The 10,404-nt window shown below is 47.8% G+C and overlaps 1 protein-coding gene across 2 annotated transcripts; it reads right to left on the reverse strand.

Moving 5' to 3' along the window:
* Positions 1-1,704: 1,704 nt before the first annotated feature.
* Positions 1,705-7,170, reverse strand: GHRL (ghrelin and obestatin prepropeptide). Of its 2 annotated transcripts, none has more exons than XM_063114956.1 (4): positions 7,063-7,170; positions 6,751-6,864; positions 3,192-3,300; positions 1,705-1,806 (listed from the first exon to the last, which is right to left on the reverse strand). In XM_063114956.1, exons 1-4 carry the CDS (start codon positions 7,168-7,170, stop codon positions 1,787-1,789), a joined length of 351 nt encoding a protein of 116 aa, XP_062971026.1. In that variant the 3' UTR covers positions 1,705-1,786. The 2 variants fall into 2 exon arrangements, with proteins under 2 accessions (XP_062971026.1, XP_062971025.1); XM_063114955.1 differs by having other exon boundaries at positions 6,751-6,867.
* Between the last annotated feature and the right edge of the window lie 3,234 nt (positions 7,171-10,404).

Below are 10,404 nucleotides of genomic sequence, written 5' to 3' on the forward strand. Positions count from 1 at the left end.
AAGGTCGCCAAATTGTTCCTGTGAGGAGGATATCAGCCCCTCAGAAACACGACCCTTCCCCGGAGGAATACAGCCTACCCACACAAAACCAGTACCCTGCCACCTAATTGTTTTGCCCACCAACATAAATCTTTTATTTTTTCATATCTTCACCCTTCTCCAGCAGGAAATAGCTTCAGAAGAATGAGACCTTCGTCCCTTTTCCCTTCTCCTTTTACTTGAAAGGCAGGAATGATGGATTTTGGATGTGACTGGCGCCATTGTGCACACAATGAGCACAAAATAGCCGCCTGCCTCGTATTCCACTCCAGCACCAAGCCCCTCCCCACTTCCCTTTATGAGAAGCCTCCTGACTTAAACCGCTTTTGGTTCCGCAAGGACACAGTTCTCCACCCCGATCCACATTAGCACAATGACCCTCCTTGATGGTATCAGTGAGCCCTTGGTGCACTATATAAGGTCTACCACCCCCACATGTGGTGCTGTCCCCCATTTTCAGCGCAGCCCCAGGCTGTCCTCTATTTTGAGTACAGCCCAGCAGATTTCTTTCTTTAATAAAGCTTGAATGGTACCAGGCATCTCGGCTCACTTTCTTTCAGTTAGTGCCTTGAGTACTAGGTGGCCAGAATTTTAGTTGAGGGGGCACTTGGCTTCCAGACCCCTCTGTGATAGGAGTTTTCCAGAGTGTGGACATTACCCCAACTCCATCTCTGTAGAGGGTTTCCTACATATTTCTTTTTTTCTCCCCTACATAATGTGCTTGGTTGGTAACCTACTTTTTCTAGTAAGTATTCATATGTCTGAATTGGCAAGTTGGCAGTGCTTATTTTGGTTGTCTTCCTCCCCTTAGTGATGTGTCCCATCCATCATCATCAGCACTCAGAAATCAGTCTACATGTTTGCACCAAGGTGTGCGTGACTGATGAATGACATTCCTCCCAGGAAGACTGTTGTCCTAACTGGAATTAAGTTTTGGAATGTAAGGGTCAAGGCTCATCAGCTGTGACCTAGAGCTGTAGAAGATGTTTTGGGATACCTACCTGATGTCAATGAAGTAACCAAGGCAAGAGGCAGCCTTGTCTGCATGAGGTATCTGCTTTGCCAGGCCTTTTCAATAGTGGACAAGGAGGAAGGAGAACGTAATTATTTCACCCCTGTCTAGCAGTGTTAAGAGCCATTGCTAGGCACGTCATTATGTCTAACTTCAAATTCATTCCTTGGCACTCCCTTCATCCTGTTTTTAACCATCCCATTGACTGATCTTGAATGGATGTTGGCTCTGATAACGTCACCTGAAGTTTCTTTGTCCACATAGCCCTTGCTGGTTGTTAATCAGTTCATGATGCAGACTTGATACACTTAGGAAGCTCTGATATTCAAAGGCACTGTGTTTTTCTTTTTCCTATCCCTCTTCCTCCTCCTCTTGCTCCTTAAGAAACCTTTTGTCATGCATTCCCCCAGCAGTTTGCTTGAATGAATTGGTTTAATTTGGTTTTCTAAGCGTGCACACCTGCCTTGCGTATGTCCTTTTATTCTTCTTCCCATTGGCCATAGACCAAGAATTTTTTGTTTTGTTTTGTTTTGTTTTGTTTTTGGTAAAATATGAAATTTTCTTCTTTGGTGAAATAAATGCCTATTTTGAACATTCACCATACAATTTAAACATTTATTCACCTCTTACACTAGTACAACAGTACTGGGGGTTGTTGCAGAAGCAATCTAAAAGCCAGATGAGAGTTTCTAAGTTTGGAAGAAAAACGAAGAGGTGGGCCAGCCTTGTGGGTGATCACTTGTCAGCTGGGGCCTCTGAAAAGCAAGAGGTCAAGTCAAAATTCTGGGTCTACCATCCCGCCAATACCAACACAGATGGCTTTTCTCCCACAATGGTGATGTTGGAAGTGGTATATTGTAATGGGGGTGGGGAGGAGGTAGCATTGGCCTTGGAGTCAGAAGTTGGCTTTGGAGTGTGGACTGTTGTGACCTAGGGCAAGTTGCCTCATAGCTCTGAGTCTTGGTTTCCTTATCTGCACAGCAGGGTGAGTGCTGCCCCTGCATACCTCACAGGGTTGGTGGGGTGTGGCGTAGTCACCATGTTGGTGAGGACAGTGCATTGCAGATTATAGCATGCACTTTTAAAGGCATGTGTTTCTGCTGTGGAGTATACATAAAGCAAATGTATTTCACAGGGCCTGGTTTTCCAAAGCCTTGCAGTTTCAAATGTTAACACTGCAAAGGACAGGAAATTTTCCCCAGGCTATAGTCTCTGCTGTAAGATAAAGAATTGTAACACAGCAAGGTTGCTGGCTCAAAGACAGGTTACTGATTGATATGTAAAGACACTGGGAAATTGCTGTAAGAAGAGAATGTTTGCTAAGATCAAGCTTTTGTTGGTGGATCAACTTAACTTCTTGCAAATTGCATTATGGAAGGTCACCTTGCTTGTTTTACCTATGTTCTCTTCCTGTAACTTCCTGGTCTGGAGAATAAATGTGGGAAGAGAACCCCAATTCGGGGTTAATTTCCCAAATGGAAGGAATGCCTCCCTCTTGAGGGTTCCGGGAGATTAACCCCTTTTCAGGGCTTCTCACTGCTCAGAAGAGATGGGCTGTGAGTAATCTTTGGCGGCTCTGTCACCCAGGGGAAAAGGGGTGACAAATCTGTGGGAGGCAAAGCAACATTCTGCCTCTTCCGTCAGGAACAAGTTAGGTGATTTCCCCTTTTTTTTTTTTTTTCTTTAAATGAGGGGATTCAAAATGGAACCCAAAAACCTTTGCTTAACTGGCTATGGAGCCTGTTCTGAATGAGACCGTGGCCCTAATTCCTTTTGTTTGTGAAGTAAGGTTGTACAGTAAAGGTGCTTTAACACCAAATAATTTTATATTCTCACAATAGGTACTAGCTCCATTTCACAGTTCAGGAAATTGAGGTTCAACTGGGAAGCTGAGTTTATGTATTAGTTCTTGGAACATAGTGTCCTTTGAATACAACGACTTTGTGCCCAACCCTCTTATCCGCGATGCACAAATAACAGGCAACCAACTTTCCTGCAGATATTTGGGAAAGAGGAATTGGAAGGTCTTTTTTGAGAGGCAGGAGATGGGGAAGAAAACTTCTCTGGTGTCACCCAAAGGGTGGGCTTGCATTTGGGACTTCAAGGGAATTGAATTAACCTGACCCAGGCAAGGACTTACCTTTGGCCTCTTCCCACAGGATGTCCTGAAGAAACTTCCCTAGGGCCTGGCCGTGCTGCTGGTACTGAGCCTCCGACAGCTTGATTCCAATGTCAAAGGGGGCGTTGAACTAGGAGGTAGGGCATAGAGGACTCAAGAGGTGTCAGAGTTCACACACACCCCTGCCCCAAACACACGCCACTATCACAAAGTGGACTCTGGACTCTCATGTTCTCTCCTTACAGGGGTAGGGAGGGAGAATGGTGTTTGGGTCCCAGCAGGTAGCAGTGAGTGATGTCTCAACCAGGGCTGACTCTGCCTTCTGGGGCCCATGTCTTACCTTCCCTCTTCCCATTGTTAGGATACTGACCTTGCAGTCTGTCCGTTACCCTAGCCTCAGCCTCTAAGAGGGTTGCTGATAAAGGCTGTGTAATCACCTCAGACAAGTTTTTCCTCCCTTGCAATTTGGGAAGACAAAAAAAATTTTTTTTTGGAAGAAAAAAGGTTGAATTGCTAATGGTAGAATTTCAGGCCCTGGCAGGGAGGTTTTTGGGGGGCAGTGGCTCCACCTGGCATATAGAGCACTAGCCTGGGTGATGGTCTCTACCCCTCACTTTCTTATTCATTTTTCCTCTCCCCTTTCTCCTTTCCCAGGTGTTCTTCCTGTCATATATGAGGCTACTTCAAAAGGTTCATGGAGGGGCTGGCCGGTTAGTTCAGTTGGTTAGAGCACAGTGTTATAACATCAAGGTCAAGGGTTTGGACCCCATACCAGCCAGCCACCAAAAAAAATAAATAAATAAAGTTTGTGGAAAGATTCCTATTATCTTTTAATTCTATTTTTCCATACTTTTGAAGTACCCTTGTACATAGCCCTTTCTTTCTTCTGTGGAAATTCAAAATGAAGCTGACTTTTTCCTGGAAGGATGCTCTGAGCCAATACCTTTCTTCTTTCTGTGCCTCTGGTTCTTCCCTTCTCCAGGGAGAGTGCCCCAACTTTTCCATTTTCCAGACATTCTCTGAGATGATTTATTGGAGCCCAAGGCTTTGGGTAAATGGAAAAAAGCTCTGTTTGCAGCCACATCATAGATTTTTCTCTCCTTGAGAGCGAGACTGTCTTTATCTCTGCTTTGCCATGTAGCTACTTCGGTGCCCAGCCATGTTGGTCTGAATGAGTCAGTGTAGGAATCTTAGTGGAAAGAATCTTAGTGCTGGAAGGGAGCCCTAGGTCATCTGGTCCTTCTGCCTTCCCCACCCCCTAGCAGAAGCCTGGAGAGGATGAATGACTTGCCTGAGGCCACAGAGGGAGTTGGTGGCTGAGGACTAGAAGATTTAAATTTACCCTGCCCGGAAATCACACCCTTCCCCTGTCAGGCCAGGCTAAGGCCTTATCTCCATCTCATCCATGTTGTAGCAGTATCTCCCAGGTAATACTGCTATTCGCATTTATTAAAGTAACAAATAGCTATTTGTTCTCTTTTTACAATTTACTCCCTCCCCTCCTCTCCACTGTGAAGGTGGAGTGGGTGGGGAATGGCATGAGAGGCTTTTAGGGAACTTCGGGGCTTCCATCCCTCCTTCAGTAGAACTTGTTTTCCTACTTCCGCCCCTGTGGTTGATGTAGGTGGTCAGATCACCTGACATGAGCACCGATTTGGGAAACTGCTGGTCTGGTCTGACATCCTGGAACTGTGTGGTAGGGGCAATTGAAAGGTTACATGGTGACTGTTGGGAGATCTTCTTGATGTGACTTGAAAAAGCCCCTTCCCTCTTAGCCTCAGTGGCCCATCTCTCTTCAGTGGGGGTGGATGTGGGGCTTGGTCTCAAAAGTCTTCCAGCTCTGAAACTTGATTTTGGGAGGAAAACGTTTGAGGGGAGTGGAGGGTCCTGAGACGAGAGAGGTGGAACCCTAGGATGCAAGGGGTTTGGGCAGCCGCATTGCAGGCCTCCTGCCCTGCCCCACCTCTGGCAGCCCCAACACCGGCCAGGCACTTCAGACTTCCCATTCTCATGGAGGCAGTGTGGGCCATTTCTTCCAAGGTCAGCTTTCACCAGAACTGGAAACCTCCTGTTATCCCAGCCCTGGCTTGAGTCATCAACTACCAAGACCTCTTCCCCTCTGGGCTAACGTATAGTATAATGTAGAGCTCCTGTGGCTGGGGTGACTGCCTGCCCACTGGAGCTGTCGGCCCACTTTTTCACTGAGAAAGTTTTCTGGTTTTAGCTGAAGGGTTTGCAGGCCATTAAAATGGGAATCTAGTGGGTTTGGGGGATAGGGGGATGTTTTGTACCTAGTGCAAAGGAAGAACACCTCTAGGTTCTGGTGAGGATCAGAGAGAGCAGGGGTTTTGGGAGCTTGGGGTTGGCATTCATCTTTGACTGGAGAAGAGGATGGTGAATAGGTAAAGGGAGGCCAAGGAAGGACGCACTTCAGCTGTTTCTCAGGCAGAAAGAGACCACTCCTAGGGCACTGTGCATTCTCTCTGTTTGCCAGACTAGTGAGGAGGAAGAGAGGGTTTGGGAATTGGCATCAGCCCTGATCTCAAGTCCTATCTGGGGCCTTGGGCAAGTGAGTTCACCTGTCTAAACTTCTGTTCCTCATCTATAAAATAGAGATAATAATAGCAGCCTTACTTACCTCACGGGTTGTTGTAGAGATGAAATGATATGTAATAAGGGAAAAACAGCTTGTAGATGAAATTAGTATACATAGGCACAGCAGTATAATTATTGCCATTCTTAAGTACTACCCCCAGGGGAATCCTGGTTTAGCTGCAAAAAGGTATTGCCACCTAAATGCTTGAAAAAAAAAAAAAAAAAAAAACCCCAAAATACCATTCCCTGAACCACAGCCAACCTTTCGGGAAGGTTACATAGACAACCCCTGTAAAATCCATTGACTCCCTCCTTTTAATCCTTGAGCTGTCTCTAAACTTTTTCTTTGTCCCACACAGTATTTGTCAGAACAACAATAAGTCTGATCTACCCCTTTCTCGCCTCCAGGTGAGGTTCAGTGAGTGTTGGCTGCAAGAGCCTTGGCTCAGCTGGCCAGGCCTGTGTCTCAAAGCACTCCACCCCTAAGGTCAGGCCTTAGAGGCCCCCAAATAAAACAAAGTTTTCTGTGTAGAAACATCTTTAGTCTTTGACCAGCTGTTTACATCTGGTGTCTTTATGTCTTTGCAGGGTACTTGCTGGCTCCCTTTGAAATCTCCTGAGTGTGCTAGCTCCTCCTCCACTGCCTGCAGCTCCTCACATTCCCATTTTGTTGTAGCAAAGTTACTTCCAGACGTTTTTCTCTTAGTGGGCAAAGACCTCATAGTCCAGTGCAGAGCTCAACCATTTTAGTACAGTTTTAGAATTCTTTTTTTTTTGGCAGATGGACAGTAAGGGGATCCAAACCCTTGACCTTGGTGTTACAAGGCCACACTCTAACCAGCTAAGCTAACCAGCCAGCTCTTGTTTTAGAATTCTTGAGTAGCTTATAAGTGGATCCCTGTTCATAGCCGTCTCTTCCTGCCCTCTCTCTTCCCAACCCCAACGCTTTACTGCCATAAGAGCTTAAAACGGCAGAGGTACCGACCCGAATTTCCAGTTTGTCCTCTGCCCCTTCCACCTGACTTCTGTCTTCTGGGTGGAGCCAGCCTTCCAGAGCTCGGGGCTGTAGTTTGGCCATTGGCTTCTTGGACTCCTTTCTCTGCTGGAAAGGGGAGATGTTCTCTTTAGGACCCTAAGCCCCCATATTCTACCAGAAACAGAGTGAGGTCAGATCAGAGCCTTCCTTTGTGCTCTGGGAGAAGGCTGAAGCCCAGAGAGGTGAGCCACTGCTCCAGGTCACATGGCTGGAACAAGATACCCCAGTCAGTATGTGGGGCCTTGTGGAGAGAAGTCTCACCTGGACTTTCTGGTGTTCGGGGCTCAGGAAGCTGGAGCCTCCCATGGCCAAATCCACCCAGAGCACACTGAGGAGCAGTAGGCTGCAGATGGTCCCTGGGGAGAGCATGGCCTCAGCTGGGTTGGGGACAGATGGGCCTGTGGAAGAGAAAGGGTCTCCACTCAGAGGCCTCATCCCCTTGATGTGCCTCAGAATTCAGGTAGGACCCCAGCAGACAGGGTGAGGAGACTTTATGACCTCGGGTCATGATGCTGAGTAGAGAGCGGCTCCCCTCTCCTCACCTTCCCAAAGCAGGAGAGAATTGAAGGATATGTGTTGTCATTTCCAAGACTGTCACAGGGCAGAATGCTTGGCAGTAGGACTTGATGTCATGGAGGTTGGGCTGACCACCACAATGTCATTTGTCCCAGGCTTCTGCTAAGTTTTTAAATTTGGGATGAAGCTGAACCAGCAAGGTCCCCAGGGGCCATGGGGAGAATGGGGACAGCTCCTAAACCAAGCTTTGTCTCTGAGCAGCCAGACTGACCCAGGTTGTCCGACATCACCTTTGTTTAGATGGGCCTGCTGAGGCCCTGAGAAGTTAAATGAATGGCCAGCAGTCACACAGTTTGTTAAACCTGTAAACATACACATACAAAGAGTAGAGAGAGTGCCTACCTGGGATTCCTGGTGGAGGTGGTGTCCAGTGGCTGTCTGGTCCTTATATAGGAAGCCTGGTGTTTGTTTTAAACCAGCAGCTCCATCTCAGAGGTGGCCTACCATCTGTGAGGCTGATTACATTCCTCGGGAACTAAAAATGATCATGTCCTCTAGGTAGAAATCAACAATGGAGGTCAAATGCCCTGCAAGATTGCTGGGTTGGTTTGGGGTGGTAGATCTGCCCCAGCTGTCCTTGGAAAACAGTGCAGGGAGGTGCCCCAAGTGGGCATGGGCCTGGCTTAGGTGGGAGGGGGGAGAGTGGCTCTGGGGTTGGGGACTGGCTTTGATGCTGTGTGGCTTTTTCTTACTCCCCCTTCCTCCCTCAGTGAAATGAGGCTATCATTACTGGGAGGTCTCTAAGGCCTCTCCAGTGCTGGCAGTCTTGTTTTCTGTGGACTGATGCTGGTCTGGCTTCCACAAACCTCTGGAGACACTGGGAGCCAGGCTCATGTAATCCTCATACCTTCCCAAGTAGGAAAGTCCCATTTCACAGATGAGGAAACTGCTGGGAGGTGCGGTTGCACATGCTCCTAACCATCCTCTCCAAGGAGCAAGTGTAGGGACACTTTCCATCAGTGGCTGCACTTTAGTCACAAGGCCTGGTGTTTCTTAACATGGCAGCTTGCCTCACCTTCCCCCAGCAGGTTTTGATCCCTAGTTTAATGGACGCTTGTTCTGAGTGGGAAACAGATTGGGCCAGGATGCAGAAGATCTGTGGCCTAGTACAGTTCCTTATTAGCTGATTGGCCGAAGGCAGATCACTAATACTGCTCCTTGCTTCAGGGCCTGCCTCAGAGTCCTTTGAGGATTAAATGAGGTGATGAATATGAAAGTGCTTTAGAACCTGTGAATTATCCTGCAGATGACACCTGTTTTACACCAGGCCCATAAAGGACTTGCAGGCAAATGCCAAAGTCATTGCCTCGGGTTCTATCAGCCCCAGGAATTCCTTACTTTCTGGAGTACTTCATATGATTGGATGCATAGGCAGTGACTCCTAAGGGCCAAATGAGTTGTCTACACAGAAGTCCTAGCAGTTCCGAGGAGGAATTCACTTTAGGCTGGGTCTTGGGACTGGGATGTTCAGAGAGGCTCCATGAAAGAGGTGTGTGGTGGAATTGAAGGGAGAGCATCGAGGCACACAGAGTGGTGTGAGCGAAGGTGAAGTGAAGGTGTAGGTATATATGTTTGGGGCAGTAAGGAGAAGGCTGGGTGGCAACTGGGGTGAGTCATAATGAAAGGAATAGAAGGCCATTTGGGGTCAAGTTATGGATGGCCTTGAAAGCTACTAGCCCAAGAAATCTGGCTTTCCTTTGTAGGAGGGAGGCCACTGAAGATTCTTGAACAGAGGAGAGAAAGAACCAGAGAATTAAAGAGTTGAAAAGACTTTAAAGCCATGGGAGTCTGAACCTTTTATTTCACTGGAAGAAAAACGATGCCAAGATGAGCATACTTTCCCCAAAGCCATACAGCCATCAGGGGCAATGCCGGGACTCCCACCTGGGTCTTCTGACTCCTAGTACAGTGCTCTTTCTGATATACCACCTCCTTCCATAATGAGCATTGTGTTCCAGGAAAATCAGTCTGCTATGAGCAGGATAGAATTGGGGCAGGATATCCAGTCAGTAGGATATCGAAGCAGCAGAAAAGTTGATCACCAAATGACCATCTGACTTAAAAGATCAACTTCAGGGTGAATTGGACCCTTGTAGAAACTCTACGGATAGTGGAGGTATGGGCTGGGCTGGGCTGAATCCTTAGGTAGAACATGGGAGACTAAGTACCTCCTGTTGAAATTGGAACAAACTTTTTTTTTTTGGCAGCTGGCTGGTACACAGATCGAACCCTGGACCTTGGTGTGCTCAGCACCATGCTCTAGCCAACTGAAGTAACCAGCTAGCCCTCTCCTGTTGAAAAACATCTCATCCACAGCCTACTGTGGTAGCTTAGATCCCACCTTTAGTCCCAGCAGAATGTGAGCCTGTCACCAGCAGACTTTCATAGCCCTGTCAACCACTTGAGAGCTTAGACCTCTTTTGGCCCCAGGGGAGGGGCTGAAGGTAGAGAAAGGAGAAATCTGGAGCCCTCAGAGAAGAAGTGCAGCTTTTGGGCCGGCCCGTGGCTCACTCGGGAGAGTGCGGTGCTGATAACACCAAGGCCCCGGGTTCGGATCCCATATACGGATGGCCGGTTCGCTCACTGGCTGAGCGTGGTGCTGCCAACACCAAGTCAAGGGTTAAGATCCCCTTACCGGTCATCTTTTAAGAAAAAAAAAAAAAAAAAAGAAGTGCAGCTTTTTCAGAGCTGCCACCCCCACAAAAAAACACACCCCAAACAAAAACCCCAACTATGGTGACCAGGCACCTACTGAGACATGAACACTCTGCTTAATGCTGACCTGGAGGCCTCTGGAGGTAGGAGCTCCCACTGTTGATCTTAGATAACACCAGCAGCAAGTAAACACCCACTGCTGGCTGAGTGATCTCTGGGGAACAAATACCATCTGGGAGTTGGTAACCCCCTAACCACATACCACAGAGTCAAGGCTTAAGGCTTGCTGGGGAGGAAGGAAGATCTGATGGATGTGAGAACCACGGAGGGAGGAGGAAGGAGGCGCCCAGAAAGTACCTCGGTGCCCACTCA

This window comes from Cynocephalus volans, chromosome 11 (genome assembly GCF_027409185.1).
Source record: "Cynocephalus volans isolate mCynVol1 chromosome 11, mCynVol1.pri, whole genome shotgun sequence".
Classification (NCBI taxonomy): Eukaryota; Metazoa; Chordata; class Mammalia; order Dermoptera; family Cynocephalidae; genus Cynocephalus; species Cynocephalus volans.

Coding starts and splice junctions, on each gene's coding strand:
- GHRL (XM_063114955.1), bottom strand. CDS start 7,170: ATGCTCTCCCCAGGGACCATCTGCAGCCTACTGCTCCTCAGTGTGCTC. Junction 6,868..7,062: donor CCGAACACCAGAAAGTCCAG/GTGAGACTTCTC, acceptor TCCCCTTTCCAG/CAGAGAAAGGAGTCCAAGAA. Junction 1,807..3,191: donor CCTGTGGGAAGAGGCCAAAG/GTAAGTCCTTGC, acceptor CTTGCTTTTCAG/AGGCCCCAGCTGACAAGTGA.